The sequence below is a fragment of the Coregonus clupeaformis genome, chromosome 36, assembly GCF_020615455.1.
Source record: "Coregonus clupeaformis isolate EN_2021a chromosome 36, ASM2061545v1, whole genome shotgun sequence".
NCBI classification, from domain to species: Eukaryota; Metazoa; Chordata; class Actinopteri; order Salmoniformes; family Salmonidae; genus Coregonus; species Coregonus clupeaformis.
Genome location: NC_059227.1, coordinates 22534897 through 22551856, shown reverse-complemented (window position 1 = coordinate 22551856; position 16960 = coordinate 22534897). Strand labels below are relative to the sequence as shown.

Sequence of the window (16960 nt, the reverse complement as noted above, 5' to 3'; positions counted from 1 at the left end):
CAAGCCTGATTCATTTAACGGACAGACAGTCAGATGATATTGTGAGACTATTACACAGTTTTCCGTGTCTTTTTAATGATGTTCCTACATGTACAAATGTGTTAGAACATGACATTAATGTTGGAAACGCTGCACCTATCAAGCAACATCCTTATCGTGTCAACGTCGCTAAGAGAAAGATAATGAGGGGGTGAGGTCGGTTATTTGCTGGAGAATAACCTGGCTATGCCAAGTTCAAGTCCTTGGAGTTCTCCGTGCATTCTGGTTCCTAAACCTGATGGGACATCCAGATTATGTACGGACTATCGGAAGGTCAATGCTGTCACAGTGCCCGACTGTTCCCGTTACCCAGACTGGATGACTGTATTGATACTGTTGGTGCTGCTACTTATGTAACCAAATTAGATCTTCTAAAAGGTTACTGGCAGGTGCCGTTAACCCCACGTGCCTCCGACATCTCTGCCTTTGTGACCCCAGATCACTTCCTACAATATGCTGTCATGGCATTTGGGATGCGGAACGCACCAGCCACTTTCCAACGCCTGGTTAACACAGTATTGGCTGGAGTTCTAATTGTAGTGCTTACCTTGATGATCTGGTAATTTATTCAACTGAGTGGGCTGATCATGTTAACACTCTAAGGGTAGTGTGTGAACGTCTAGCAACCGCTTCTCTAACCCTGAACTTAGCAAAGTGCGAGTTTGGGAAGGCCACTGTTACGTATCTTGGTAAACAGGTCGGCCATGGTCAGGTGCGCCCTGTAGATGCCAAGGTCTCAGCTATAAACGCATTTCCCGCACCTACCACCAGAAGAGAGCTACGCCGTTTTTTTAGGGATGGTTGGCTACTACCGTAGTTTCTGTAAAAATTTCTCTGCGGTAGTTGCTCCATTAACGGATTTGCTCAGTCCGGCGAGGAAATTTGTATGGTCTGAAGATTGTTGTACTGCTTTCAACACTGCTAAAGCACTCTTGTGTAGTACTCCTGTTCTTGCTGCGCCAGATTTTGAACGGCCGTTTAAACTGGAGGTAGATGCAAGTGCCAGAGGTGCTGGTGCTGTTCTACTGCAGCAAGACCAGAGTGGAGTGGACCATCCTGTCTGTTATTTTTCACGGAAATTTAACAAATGTCAGACAAACTATTCCACCATTGAACAAGAAGCTCTAGCTTTGTTGTTAGCTCTGCAGTACTTTGAAGTTTATGTTGGTTCCAGTGCATTACCAGTAATAGTGTATACTGACTATAACCCCTTAGTTTTTCTCCACCGGATGTACAACCAGAACCAACGCCTTATGCTGTTGGGCACTTGTCGTGCAAAATTATAATTTGGAGATCCGCCACAAAAAGGGGTTGGATAATGTGTTGGCAGATGCTTTGTCTCGTGTGTAATGATCTAGGTTTTTTTTTGTTATCCCGCAGGATGATTTGTGAATTTGGGTGTTGTGATAGTACGTGTGTCGCAAACCATTGTGGTTTGCTCTTTTAAGGGTGGGGAGTGTTACGGATACAGGTATCCTGTGTCCTGTGTTTTTCTCTCCTTCTGCCCTAATCACAGGTGTCCTGTATGTTCCTGATTGGTGGTCGTTGAGGTGTCTGCTGATTGGACCAATCAGTGAACATTCCTGTTAATTGCACCACCTGTTATTCGTTTGTTCAATCACACATCCCATGTTATAAAAACCAAACTTGTGTGTTGGTTAGAGAGAGATTTTTGCCATATGTGAGTATGGACACGGTGGTGTCCTGTGTGTTGTGTACTCACTAAGTTGTTGGTTACCCTATTGGTAACTTTGTTAGAAGCCATTTCTTTATGTGAGTTTGGATACTGTTGTGTCCTGTGTATTGTGTACATACTTTATTGCTGATTACCCTGTTTTGTAGCTTGGTGTGTTTCTGGGAAAAGGGGAGTTTAAGCTAGATGCCCTTGGGCGTACATTACCCGTAGGAAGAAATCTGTCTATAAACACCAGTTAGACCTGAGCGGACCACCCACTGTATTTTTTGTATGGTAGCAGTAGCCTAGCGGTTCTTGAGGCAGGCAAGATCAGTTTAGGGGGTTTTACACTATTGTTTCATTTCTTGGGTCCTGCTCAGCCCCTTTTTCCCAAACCTTTACCGTGTGTTTAGTAATAAACCATTTATGTTTGACGGTAGTTCATGGTTGTTGTGTCATTTTTGGTTCTCACTGTTCCAGGTCACACTTATAATTTGCATAATTTATGTTACGGGTCTCATGTCCATCCACCCTAGACGTTTAGAGCCACGGGGTTCGTAACAGGGACCTTCGATGCTGCAGAATGTTTTTGGTACCCTTCCCCAGATCTGTGCCTCGACACAGTCTCTGAGCTCTAAGGACAATTCCTTTGACCTCATGGCTTGGTTTTTACTCTGACATGCTGTCAACTGTGGGACCTAATATAGACAGGTTTGTGCCTTTCCAAATCATATCCAATCAATTGAATTTACCACAGGTGGACTCAAATCAAGTTGTAGAAACCTCAAGGATGATCAATGGAAACAGGATGCACCTGAGCTCAATTTCGAGTCTCATAGCAAAGGGTCTGAATATTTATGTAAATAAGGTATCTGTTTTTATTTTTAATAACATTTCTAAAAACCTTGTTTTCAATTTGTCATTATGGGGTATTGTGTGTAGATTGCTGAGGATTTGTATTTATTTAATCCATTTTAGAATAAGGCTGTACCACAACAAAATGTGGAAAAAGTCAAGGGGTCTGAATACTTTCCGAAGGCACTGTATTTGTGCCCATCTCAGTGAACTAATCCATTGCGGAGCCAATTTATGCTTGATCTGCCTTTGTGGTCGGACGCGCCATATGGAGGGTGTGACGCAAGGCATGCAGATGCAAAATTGAGTTTTGTACCGCATCGCCATGCGCCTCCCAAATTTTGTAACAATGAGAGGGCTCCACATTGACATGACTGGTTGACGGAAGGTGGGGGCGGTACATCCTGTATAAACACAAACTCACTTCCTTGACAACAGCTCTGCACTGCTCCGTGAAGCGCAAGTAGTATGAATGCGCAAGAGTATGAAGGCATTCAACATGAGTAAGGTTGCCGACTCTTCGTGTAGCCTATTACCGGCAACTTCAGGACAGTAATGGCAGAATATGCGAAAGCCAACAGGAGCGGGAGGAGAAGTTGGGGGCAGGTTAAGGTATTTTTCATCTGGTTATCTAGATCTCTGGCGCCCTCGTGAGGCATCAAACCGTAAGCATCAGACCAGCTCAATGCTTATAGTGATTTTTTAAAAAACACATACCAAATGTCTATATGGAAATATACACGTTAAAAAATGTCGACCAATCGTTTCATCTAAAGAACAGACGACTTTCGGTCGACCAATATTTTTTTAGTCGGGGACAGCCCTAATACTCCGCCATGTTTGAGTATCTTTGTTTTCTCTCATTGATCGGGTCAGGTGGGTGTCCACCCCAAAGTGCTGCACATCATATGTGCCACTCAGAAATCAAGCTTAGCTTTGAATGACACTCACCTGTCTTGATCAATGAGAGAAGACAAAGATACTCTAAGATTGCGGCGTATACATCGTCAAATTATTTGATGGAGCAAAAATTGATTAAACTTAATAACGGAGCATTTTCAAAATTCAAACGTTCCACCTGCAACTAGCGATGGGAGTTTAGAAGATACCGGTGTTTTTCAAGTCGAGAATGACGAAAGTATCGCCATGTAAAGGATTATTTAAAATGTGTTGCTTATGCTAAATAGATCACCGTTATCAACGGCTATCACTGCTGAGCCGTTTGATTACATCAGCTAGCTCCAGATCTGATGGTCTGTCCTGCTTTGTTGACAAATGGCAAGAGGTGATACAAACCTGAATTTAACTTGAATATAATATATAATAATAATAACTTGAAGACTCATCTCCTCCATTTCAAATACATGTACAGTACATTTGTTCAGGTATCCAATTAAACCTGCTAAGTGCCGAAAAGTTTGAACTTACTGAACACCTAACTAACTACCTGTTACACAACTCATGCCATATTTGCATGATGATCATTCATGACAAAGTAGCTAGCAAAATGACAATATAATCACAAATGCTTCAATTTAATACACTCAAGAGGGTAGCTAACCAAATAACAATTGTGTCCCTATTCATTTTGCGATGTGTAATTGTATCCACAACAGCCTGCTAGCTTAATGTACCTCTCATCATATTGTTTACATTTGTAGCTACTAGTATTGTTGTGACTTAACATTACTGCTCCAAATCCTAGAGAAACCCTTGACGCAGTTAACGTTAATGAATATCTTTACCAGACAATTTAAACCTGAATATTGTGTCAACAGTATCCCGTATAGCTTAACACTTCAAGTTTCTTTCAAACACAAAAATTCAGCCAGTTCAACTTCAAGCTAACTATAGCTAGTTAACGTTAGCTAAATAGCTAAGGACGTTTGCCAGCCAACTGTTGTGAACCATAGGGGTTCATCGAGTTCCCTTCCCCCACAACCACATAGCTAACACTACTAGCCTGCAATTTATTGACTTTACATATAAACACGGTTAGCAATACAACATGCTTATCGATAACACGTCAACTGCACAGTGTCTCTGTTTTGGGATGTCGAGCGACACACTAAAACAGGCTAGCTAGCAGGCTTAATGATCTCCTGCAGCCGGCGGTAGGCATATTAACACAGGCGCAACACAAAGGGAACTCCGGCAACTTGGATGTGGCAGTCAGTTAGGAAGCTAACGTTCATGCAATGGCGTCAGTGCTTATGGCAAACATACAAAGCCACATTTATTCGTGAAATCAATTATGTTGGTGTCAAACATTGTAGACAGGTTTATGACAACAAAAACACGGAGAACCGGCTTGAGGCCAAAGCTAACTAGTTAGCATAACATTAGCTATATTATAGCTAACGTTACATTAGCCGGGCAGAGAATAAAATAACCCGGCTTACATGTTCTTCGGAGTTGGGGGGATTTCTCGCGGAAGACCGGGTCCTGGACGAGATGAAGGGACTGCTCTGCTCATGCCGAGAGTTCTTTCTTGTGTTCACCATGATTTGTCCGTTTATTTGCACTTGTTTAATCTGTCTATCTGTCTGTACACTGCCTCAGTAAGCACCGCATTGAGGCGCCATTTCTCTTTCTCTTTAGTTCGCTCTCCTGTCACTCACTACGCAAAATTCACTCGCGGACCATTTCCGCTTTGCAATACTAGCAGTTGTCAGTGTGGCAAGGCATCAGAAATACAAAAATTACACAATACACACATAATTGCAACACAGCAAAAAAATACATTTAGCAATTTTAATAGAAGACATCAAATGTTCAATTGAACGAATTTAATGTAGCTATATAGCTATCACACGAAACAATGTTTTTAAGTTTGCGGCTTGCTAACGTTAGTGCTGTTTGTACTGTCACGGTATTTCAGTTTTCCAAAAACGTAAAACCAATTACTGGTGTACTAGCTAGCTAACGTTATAACTTACGTTTTCTTTGTATATTTTCAGCGGCTCTTCAATGGTCTCGTTTAATATTAATAAAGGATAATACGGAGTTAAATTCGACTAATGTGACATTTGACTTAATAAGATGATAGCTAAACGTGCACAGACTGCAATTTGCAGTCCAGGCACGTGAGCGTGTGCAGCTGTTGTTTTGGTTTGTATTGCAGCCAGAGCACAACACAGGATGGAAATTATGAACATGTAATAGCCTGTACTGTACTGAATTTTATAAAAGAAAAAGCTAATTCTATACCAAACGTATTGCTTAGCCTATAACTAGCTACATGTTTATTTTTGGACTGCAGTCCAATCGGCTGCCGTGAAAAATCATAGGCTGTTCTACCATTTGTCCCTCTATACTTTAATGTAGCTTATTCCTACAATTCTGAAAGTGTCAATCCCTGATTCACTATGCATATATGAAAATAGTATATATAATTATATATACTACTTCACCTCTTCCTCTCTGATATAGCCTAGGGGCCACAAAACATAATCTTTAGCATTACCATGCATTGTGAGAGAGAGAGAGAGAGAGAGAGAGAGAGAGAGAGAGAGAGAGAGAGAGAGAGAGAGAGAGAGAGAGAGAGAGAGAGAGAGAGAGAGAAGCCAACAGAACAGCCCACTTCAGACCCCGAACACACAGCTTTGACACCACAGCAGGACAGACAAGACAGAACCTGGACCAACCCAGCAGACTCTCCCTCCTGGCACCCCCACTGTCAGCCCCCCAGACAGCTCTCCTGACAACACCCCCACTCCCACAGAGGACACACAAAAGTCAGAGATTGTGCTCCTCATTGACTCAAATGGGAACTACATTGATGAGGATAAACTGTTTCCAAACTACAGTGGCTGAACTCTGGTGTCCAAACACCTGAGGTGCCCTGGAGCTGCTGTCAGAGGACCGACTAGGGTCCCCCAGCCCCATCATAATTCACACAGACACAAATTAGCTGAAGGTGCAGCAGGAAAGGGTGGCCACAGCACTCCAGGGAGTGATTGAAAAAGCTTCTTCCTCATTCCCTAACTCACTAGTGGGTCATCTCCACCCTGCTACCACGGAAAGACGTTCACCCTGCCACCATACAGGGGTGAATGCAAGCATTTCCCAGGATTGTGCTTCAAAACCTAACATCTACAAGGCCCACCACTCCATCATGGACTTGAACAGCCTTTACGACCAGGTCCACCTCTACAAGGCAGCAGTCCCCATCTTTGCCAGGACCCTGAAGGACATCACCCTCAACCGCAGCCCCAGCACCTCACACAGGAGCAACAGAGCAATGGACACCCGCCCAGACCAGCGAGACACCCTCCCAGAACTGTGAGACACCCTCCCGGAAGACCTGCACCAATAGGATCCACACTAGGGTTGAATTGCGGGAACCTGGTTACCGGGATTTACCGCCGAAAACCACTCCCTTTTCCAGGGATAAATAACTGCGAGAAACCGTTAAATTATAATACATTATTTATATGAAAAGCATGTCATGAAATGGAACTGTTAAATTATATGCAATGTCTAAATCTGGCTTCTCTACGGCCTCTGCATGATGAATCATCAACGCTCAGGGTGGGGACAGACTGCCCATCTCAACATGGAGCGCAGTTCACAATGCATGTTGACCTACTGTATCATCTCATCATGGTCACTTTTTTTGACAGGTAGGCCTGCATTTGCAGCAAGATCTACGCTACAGTACTATAAAAATAGAATGCTCGTCTTTTTTTATTACCGCTGCAGAGTTTTAAAACAGCCTATCACTCGAATATCGTTGCTTTAAATCAGTGCACGCGTGAGCACTCTCTCGCAGTCTTTCTCTCTCTCCATCAACTCCATTCAAATTGCATCCAAAATAGATAATCCTGTTCTAAATTGATATATAGCCCTATATATAGATGTCCTAGCCTACCTCTTTCAGGTAATAAATTCAATGCAGTATTAGCCTATTATTTAGCTAAATATGGGGTTATGCATAATAAGCTTATAATTTGTGTCTTGCGCAATATGCACGCACCTGTGCTCCGCTGGCCTCTCCTTAAAAAACTATCATTAGCTCTTGGAAAAGCTATACTAGAATAGCTTGCTGGACTTTTTTTTTTTTCATTTCTCATACGAATAGGCTATTCGAAGAGGGACGCAAGCTCTTGCTTCCTGAATGTTAAATACATCAGCTAATATAACTCACCGGTATTTTGAAAGAAGAGCGAACGCGCGATGGCGGTAGGCTATAGCAGTTATTTATTCAGACACATAACGATTCAATCTTCGTCAAGAGAAGTGAAAGCCTTCTGCATCTAATTCTAGTCCTATATTATTCAAGGATGTCATTAGAATGATGAAGATAAGGACAACGAAACTTATTTCATTTAACTGTTGAAAGCGAGGAAGGAATGAAGCACCAATAGAGAGAGAATGAGGAGGTAGGCTAATAACATTAGGGGAAATATTATGAAAGGTATATTCGTCAGCCTACTAATTATACAAATAGGCCCTATTATATTCCAAAATTAAAATCAAATTCGCTAGCCTATACTTGTAACTTTGTAGGCTGCATGTGCTGCACCATAATCCCATGTGCTCTCCCTGCTTTATCATGGTTTGAAAAATATGCATAATTCCAGTCCATATAATACAGTATAATACAATACAGTACAGTAATACAGTTCACACTCAAAAAGATTAGCCTACTTGAGCTAGTTTCATTTATTTACCCAAGAGAGCATATAGCTAGCTACACCTATGGGCATTGATGTTTTTCTGTCCTGTATAATATGCAGTAGCCTATATCATATACACTGAACAAAAATATGAACACAACATGCAACAATTTCAAAGATTTTACTGAGTTACAGTTCATATAAGGAAATCAGTCAATTGAAATAAATTAGGCCCTAATCTATGGATTTCATATGACTGGGAATACAGATATGCATCTGTTGGTCACAGATACCTTTTTTTTTAAAGTAGGGGTGTGAATCAGAAAACCAGTCAGTATCTGGTGTGACCATCATTTGCCTCATGCAGCGCAACACATTTTCTTCGCATAGAGTTAATCAGGCTGTTGATAGGGGCCTGTGGAATGTTGTCCCAATCCTCTTCAATGGCTGTGCGAAGCTGCTGGATATTGGCGGGAACTGGAACACGCAGTCGTAGTCGTCGATCCAGAGCATCCCAAACATGCTGATGAAAGGCATGACAATGGGCCTCAGGAACTCATCACAGTATCTCTGTGCATTCAAATTGCCATCGATAAAATGCAATTATGTTCGTTGTCCGTAGTTTATGCCTGCCCATACCATAACCCCACCGCCACCATGGGGCACTCTGTTCACAATGTTGACATCATCAAACTGCTCGCCCACACAACGCCATACACGCTGTGTACATACTGTCTGCCATCTGCTCGGTAGAGTTGAAACATGGAATAATCTGTGAAGAGCACAGTTCTCCAGCATGCCAGTGGCCATTGAAGGTGAGCATTTGCCCACTGAAGTCGGTTACGATGCTGAACTGCAGTCAGGTCAAGACCCTGATGAGGACGACGAGCACGCAAATGAGCTTCCCTGAGACGGTTTCTGACCGTTTGTGCAGAAATTCTTCTGTTGTTCAAACCCACAGTTTCATCAGCTGTCCGGTTGGCTGGTCTCAGACGATCCTGCAGGTGAAGAAGCCGGATGTGGAGGTCCTGGGCTGGTGTGGTGCACGTGGACTGCGGTTTTGAGGCCGGTTGGACGTACTGCCAAATTCTCTAAAATGCTGTTTAATCAGCTTCTTGATATGCCACACCTGTCAGGTGGATGGATTATCTTGGCAAAGGAGAAATGCTCACTAACAGGGATGTAAACACATTTGTTCAATGAGAGAAGACATTTGTAGCTACTAGTATTGTTGTGACAAATCCAGACATAGGCCTGTTTATATGGTTTATAATGCTTTTGAATGACACTTCCGGTTTTGGCGGGAAATACCGGGGTACCCGGGAGAAAAGTGATGTATTCTTGGGATGGAACATTTATAAAATACCAGGAAAATATTCAACCCTAATCCACACCAGTAGCGGTGTGTGGGTAAAATCGCTGGGGAAGCCAAGCCATACCTTTGTTTTATCACAAAACTGGATAGCAACCTCTGTGAGTGAAGTCCACAAAGCATATTGCATGTACAGTAACAGACAGTTACATGACCTACAGCATGGTGAAGCAAGTTAATGTTTCCGACATTTTCGGACCACTAAACAACTATTGATTTAGAACCACAGAGAGTTACCGCAAGTCGCAAAGAAAACAGGAGCTGCCTCCACTATTCCAGCACCATTTAAACTTCAACCTTCAACATCATTAAATCACCTTTTGTCACGATCGTCTAATGAGGACCAATGCGCAGCGTTGAAGGTGAACATCTTTTATTAGATAAATGATCATACGATCAAAATAACAAACGAAACGTCTACAGTTGACCACAACCCAACGAGAACAAGAAACCACAAAACACAAAGTGAAAACCGACAGTTTAAATATGGCTCCCAATCAGAGACAACGAGCCAACAGCTGACACTCGTTACCTCTGATTGGGAGTCACTCACACAAAGAAATACAATAACCTAGACCCACAACAAAACATAGAAACTAACACCCTGGCTCAACATACGAGAGTCCCCCGAGCCAGGGCGTGACAGTACCCCCCCCTAAAGGCGCGGACTCCGACCGCGCCAACGAAACACAACAGGGGAGGGACCGGGTGGGCACTCCGCCTAGGCGGCGGATCAGGCTCCAGTGGAACAGGCACGTGCCGTGCCGAACCGACGACGCACACCACTGGCTTGGTGTGGGGAACAGGCACGGGCCGGACAGGGCTGACGAAACGCCCCACAGACTTGGTGCTGGGAGCAGGAGTGGGCCGGACTGGGCTGGCGACGCGCACCACAGACCTGGTGCGGAGAGCAGGAACGGGCAGAGCCGGGCTGACGAGACGCACCACAGACTTGATGCGGGGAGCAGGAATGGGCCGGACTGGGCTGGCGACGCGCACCACAGACCTGGTGCGGAGAGCAGGAACGGGCAGAGCCGGGCTGACGAGACGCACCACAGACTTGATGCGGGGAGCAGGAATGGGCCGGACTGGGCTGGCGACGCGCACCACAGACCTGGTGCGGAGAGCAGGAACGGGCAGAGCCGGGCTGACGAGACGCACCACAGGCTTGATGCGGGGAGCAGGAATGGGCCGGACTGGGCTGGCGACGCGCACCACAGACCTGGTGCGGGGAGCAGGAACGGGCAGAGCCGGGCTGACGAGGACGCACCATAGACTTGATGCGGAGAGCAGGCACGGGCCGTGCCGGACTGGACGACGCACACCACTGGCTTGGTGCGGAAGCTTGGATGGGCCGGACTGTACTGGGGACACACACCACTGGCCCTACACCGGGATCTGGAACGGGCCGGACCGGGACTGGCAACACACGCCAGTACCTCTCGCCGTGCCTCTACTTCCTCCATCCCCTCTTCGACCAGTGGCCCCCGTAACCCGGCGGCCTTCTCCGGCAACCCACTGGGCCGCTCTATCGCGGCCTCCTGCTGGTCCGACGTCGTGAGCCCCCCTAAAAATGTTCGGGCGTCTCTCCTACCCGTGGACCAGGTCTCCATGTCCCTCGCCAGCCTTTCGCCCCTTCTGCCATAATGTCAAGCCCTTCTCTTCCTCACTCGGCTTGACCCAGTCCAGGAGGCGAAGGAGATCTGTCAGGGATCTCCTGGCGATGGCTCCTGGACACGCTGCTTGGTCACATCTTGGTGGTTTCTTCTGTCACGATCGTCTAATGAGGACCAATGCGCAGCGTTGAAGGTGAACATCTTTTATTAGATAAATGTGAGTGAAGTCCTCTGTGAGTAGTCACAAAATATTGTACAGTCGACAGTTTGACCAGATGTGAAGATTATGTTTCCACAAAAACTGCCTCCACTATTCCACACCAAACTTCAACCTTCAACATCATTAAATCACTTTTGTCACGATCGTCTAATGAGACCAACGAGCGTTGAAGGTGAACATCTTTATTGATAAATGATCATACGATCAAAATAACAAACGAAACGTGACGTCTACAGTTGACCACAACCCAACGAGAACAAGAAACCACAAAACACAAAGTGAAAACCGACAGTTTAAATATGGCTCCCAATCAGAGACAACGAGCCAACAGCTGACACTCGTTACCTCTGATTGGGAGTCACTCACACAAAGAAATACAATAACCTAGACCCACAACAAAACATAGAAACTAACACCCTGGCTCAACATACGAGAGTCCCCCGAGCCAGGGCGTGACACCTTTGCTTAGTCTAATACAGTGACAACTAAAGGATACCAAAAACTATTTAGTCAAATCAACTTAAGCTAAATATGATGTGGCTGTCCATGGTTCTGATTTCTTTGTGTGTGTGAGCGTGCGTGCGTGCGTGTGTGCGCATCGTGCAAGTAGAAAAACATGTTGACTCACCCTACTTGTAGAGAAACGCCAATGCCATCCTCCTCTCTTTCATGTTGATGAAACAGTCTATCCCTCTTTCAGACAGTACACGCTTTTAGTTTTTGTTGTCCTAGGCTACCTGGCTAAAATGCTTGCTCGCTAGCCTAACTTCCATTAATGGGCAACATTAGCTTGTTAACATTAGCCTTCTACACCTAGCTAAATATTGAACTTCCATCCTCTTAAGCCAGGGACTGTAACGATTCCGGCAGTCTGAGTCGGTTCCTGTCTGTGTATTAGTTTTTCTGCTCGGGATCTCCAGTTTCCCGAGGGTTCTGGAACGCTCCCTGCCTGGTTGCCGGGCTACGTTGCTAGGCGGGAGCTCTCCTGATTTCCACACCTGCATTCCATCAGCAATCTGCACACCTGGCCCTGATCATCACCTTCATAAGCTCTGACCTGACATCCATTCCCTGCCGGATCGTTAGCCATGAACAGTATGTTTATCAGTGGATCAGCCTTAGAGCATGTAGCGTTAGTTTTGTTGTTTTGCACCTTGTTTGCTTGTTTTGTACTTACCTCCGTTTTGTTCCATCTGCAGTCACTCATCCGGAACCTTCACCCAACCTCTGCCTGATGGTCGGCGGCTGCCGAGCCATTACTGGACCTACCACTGCACCCTCAACAACCCATCCACGCCACCCGCTCTGTTCCCTGGATTATTCAGCCTCACTCGTGGATCTATTAAATAAACACTCACCTTTGTTTCAACCTACCTTGTCCTGGTCTGCTTCTGGGTTCTGGCTTAGTAAACCGTGACAGAACGATCCGGCCAGTAATGAACCCAGCGGACCTGGACTCTGTTCGCCATGCCATTACCCATCAGGAGAAGATGTTGGGCCATCATAGCACGGTACTACAGGAGATCGCGTGTCAGTTCGGAACCTTTCTACCGGTCTGACGGAGGTCCAGAACCAGCGCAAGTTTCCGGTGGAGGATCCACTACCGGTTTCACCCATCTCGCCTGCCGCTTCTGGAGCTGTGTCCTTCCGTGAGCCCAAGGTTCCGACGCCGGATAAATATGAGGGAGCTGGGAAGATGCCGTTCCTTCCTTATGCAGTGTGGGTTAGTGTTCGATCTACAGCCCTACTCTTATGCCACAGACAAGGCTAGGATAGCCTTTGTGATTGAGTTGCTGCGTGGTCGAGCGCTGGAGTGGGCTTCAGCCGTTTGGGAACGACAGGATCCCTGCATGGCTTCATACCAGGGGTTCACGGCCGAGATGAGGAAGCTCTTCGACCATTCCGTCCGAGGGAGGGACGCAGCTAGGCGCCTGTTTCGCTTCGCCAAGGAACTCGCAGCGTGGCCGACTTCGTGATCGAGTTCAAGACGTTGGCTGTGGAGAGTGGGTGGAATGAGGAGTCTCTGCAAGCGGCCTTTTACCAGGGTCTGTCGGAGCAGCTCAAGGATGAGTTGATCTCCTATCCGGAGCCTAGTGACCTGGACAGCTTGGTAGCCTTGTCTATTCGGGTGGATAATCGAGTCCGAGAGCGAAGGAGGGAGAAGCAATGGGTCCCGTCCAACCGATCAGCTTCTCAGGTTCCAGTCGGGTCGGGATTGGACCAGAATACGTCGATCATCGTCCCACCACACAGGATTAGTGGAGAGGTCCTGTCTCCCGATTCTGAACCCATGCAAGTGGGGCGGCACGGGTTAACCAAGGAGGAGCGCCAACACAGACGTAGGACGAACTGTTGCCTCTACTGTGGTGGTTCGGGACATTACCTCGCCACTTGTTCCCGGCGGTCGCTCAAACTGCGCGGCTCGCTAAAGTTGGGAGGACTTTTAGCGAGCCAGTTTCGACCTCTCAATACCTCTGTCAGACCCCGTTTCCCGGCTACCCTTATGAACAGGAATCAGAGCTTAGCGATTAACGCTTTTATCGATTCAGGTGCCGATGGAAGCTTTCTTGATGCCGAGTTGGTGGAACAGCTGGGGCTTTCCAAGGAGCAATTGCCGGAAGCCATTGAAGCTACCACTCTGGACGGCAGTAGTCTGGCACGTATCACGATGAGGACTGAACCGGTTAAGATGCTGTTGTCGGGGAATCATTCTGAGATGATTTCATTCTTCATTCTGCCGTCTTCCCATGTTCCTCTGGTCCTTGGATACCCCTGGCTGAAGGAACACAATCCCACGTTCGATTGGGTGACGGGCAAGGTAACGAGTTGGAGCCTTGATTGTCATGCTAACTGTCTCAAGACTGCCTGTCCCCATTCGGTTCCCAGTCAGGTGATTGAGGCTAAACCCCCAGATTTGTCCCTGGTTCCCGAGACATATCACGATTTGGGGGAAGTGTTCAGTAAGCAGAAGGCTCTGTCACTCCCTCCCCACCGACCATATGATTGTGCCATCAACCTGTTCCCTGGAGCTGTCTACCCCAAGGGAAGGTTATACAGTATCTCCCGACCTGAACGTGAGGCTTTGGAGACCTACATCAAGGAGTCCCTAGCTGCTGGTCTCGTTCGTCCCTCGTCATCACCCCCTGGGGGCAGGATTCTTCTTTGTGGGTAAGAAGGATGGCTCTCTTCGACCGTGTATTGATTATCGGGGGTTGAATGACATCACGGTCAAGAACAAGTATCCCCTGCCCTTGATGAGTTCTGCCTTCGACTCCTTACAGGGTGCTACGGTGTTCACCAAGCTAGACCTACGCAATGCGTATCACATGGTCCGGATCAGAGAGGGGACGAGTGGTTGACGGGTTTCAATACACCGATGGGTCACTTCGAGTATCAGGTGATGCCGTTTGGACTGACCAATGCTCCAGCGGTATTCCAGAGTATGGTGAACGACGTCCTGAGAGATATGATCGGTCTCTTTGTGTTTGTTTACCTGGATGACATTCTGATCTTCTCGAAGGAACCTTCCGACCACGTCCAGCATGTCCGGCAGGTTCTGCAGCGATTGTTGGAGAATCGCCTGTTCGTGAAGGCCGAGAAGTGCGAGTTTCACGCCCACACGACATCCTTCCTCGGGTACATCATCTCCAGGGGAGAGATTAGGATGGACCAGGAGAAGGTTAGAGCGGTTCTGGAATGGGCCCAGCCCGGTACGAGATTGCAGCTCCAGAGATTTTTGGGGTTTGCGAATTTCTACCGCAGATTCATCCGGGATTACAGCCGTGTGGCCGCTCCGTTAACTGCCTTGACTTCCAGTATCAGGACCTTCAAGTGGAATCCGGAGGCGGATCGAGCGTTTCTGGATTTGAAGAGGCGATTCACCAACGCACCGATTCTCTCTCAACCGGACACGGCCCGTCAGTTCGTCGTTGAAGTGGACGCGTCTGATGTGGGAGTTGGCGCCATCCTGTCGCAGCGATGCTCCACGGACAGTAAACTCCATCCCTGCGCCTACTACTCTCGTCGCCTTTCGCCTGCGGAGAGGAACTACGATGTGGGTAACCGGGAGCTTCTCGCGGTGAAACTTGCCTTGGAGGAGTGGCGCCACTGGTTGGAGGGGCGGAGCAACCGTTTATTGTCTGGACTGACCACAAGAATCTTGCTTACGTGCAATCGGGCTAGACGCCTCAACTCCCGTCAGGCCAGGTGGGCGTTGTTTTTCGGACGATTCAATTTTTCCCTGACGTTCCGACCTGGATCTAAGAACGGCAAGGCGGACGCCTTGTCCCGGATGTTCTCCAAGACGGAAGAGAGTGGGTCCAAGACCGAGACAATTCTCCCCCGGAACTGCGTCGTGGGAGCAGTTATGTGGAAGATTGAGGAGGAGGTGATGGCGGCCCTTCGGACGCAGCCCGGTCCCGGTAACGGTCCACCCGGTCGGTTGTTTGTGCCTGAGTCGGTTCGTCCTGCTGTCCTCAAATGGTCCCACGCCAGCAAGATGGCTTGTCACCCTGGCGTGGCTCGGACGATGGCGTTTCTTCGCAGACGTTTTTGGTGGCCTGCCATGGCCGAGGATACTCGGGGTTTTGTTGCTGCCTGTCCAGTGTGTGCGCAGAATAAGAGTACCAATCGGCCCAGCTCTGGACTACTTCACCCCCTTCCTATTCCCCGGCGACCATGGTCGCATCTGGCCCTGGACTTTGTCACTGGGTTGCCCTCTTCTGAGGGGAACACGGTCGTTCTGACTATCGTGGACAGATTCAGCAAGTTCGCCCACTTTGTGCCAATTGCCAAGCTTCCCTCTGCCTCGGAGACGTCCGAGATCCTGGTTAGGGAGGTTTTCAGGGTCCACGGTTTGCCCAGTGATATCGTTTTCCGACCGTGGCCCTCAGTTTACCTCTGCTGTCTGGAAGTCCTTCTGTTTGGCCATTGGAGCTACAGTCAGTCTCACATCTGGTTTTCACCCCCAATCTAATGGTCAGGCGGAGAGAGCCAACCAGAAGATGGAATCCACGCTACGCTGCCTTGTCTCCTCCAACCCCACCTCCTGGGTCTCTCAGTTGCCTTGGGTTGAGTATGCCCACAATACTCTCCCTACATCTGCCACTGGGATGTCTCCCTTCCAGTGCCTGTATGGCTACCAACCTCCCTTGTTCCCTTCTCAGGAGAAGGAGCTCTCAGTGCCCTCTGTTCAGGCCCATATTCGCGCTGCCACCGGACCTGGCATCGGGCCAGAAAGGCACTCCTTAGAGTTTCGGACCGGTATCAGCTCCAGGCGAATCGTCGCCGGATCCCCGCTCCCACCTATACCATCGGAGATAGGGTCTGGTTGGCCACACGGGATCTTCCTTTACGGACTGAGTCTAGGAAGTTGTTACCGAAGTTCATTGGTCCGTTTGTGGTGGAGAAGGTGATCAATCCGGTGGCAGTTCGACTCAAACTACCGAGGACGCTCAGAGTCCATCCCACCTTTCATGTCTCCTGCCTCAAGCCTGTTTTCCTCAGTCCTCTGTTGCCTCCTCCGCCTCCTCCTCCTCCTCCTCGGATGATCGGAGGTGGTCC

The 16960-nt window shown here is 47.5% G+C and overlaps 1 protein-coding gene across 2 annotated transcripts in view; it reads right to left on the bottom strand.

The window, feature by feature from the left end:
* LOC121552256 (ATPase family AAA domain-containing protein 2B-like) overlaps window positions 1-5160 on the bottom strand; it is a 159972-nt gene extending 154812 nt beyond the window's left edge. For both annotated transcript variants that reach the window (XM_041865017.2, XM_045211309.1), the window contains exon 1: window positions 4972-5160. In XM_041865017.2, coding sequence (XP_041720951.2) covers window positions 4972-5073 — 102 coding nt within the window. In that variant the 5' untranslated portion in view covers window positions 5074-5160. The remainder of the gene's footprint in view (window positions 1-4971) is intronic.
* Between the last annotated feature and the right edge of the window lie 11800 nt (window positions 5161-16960).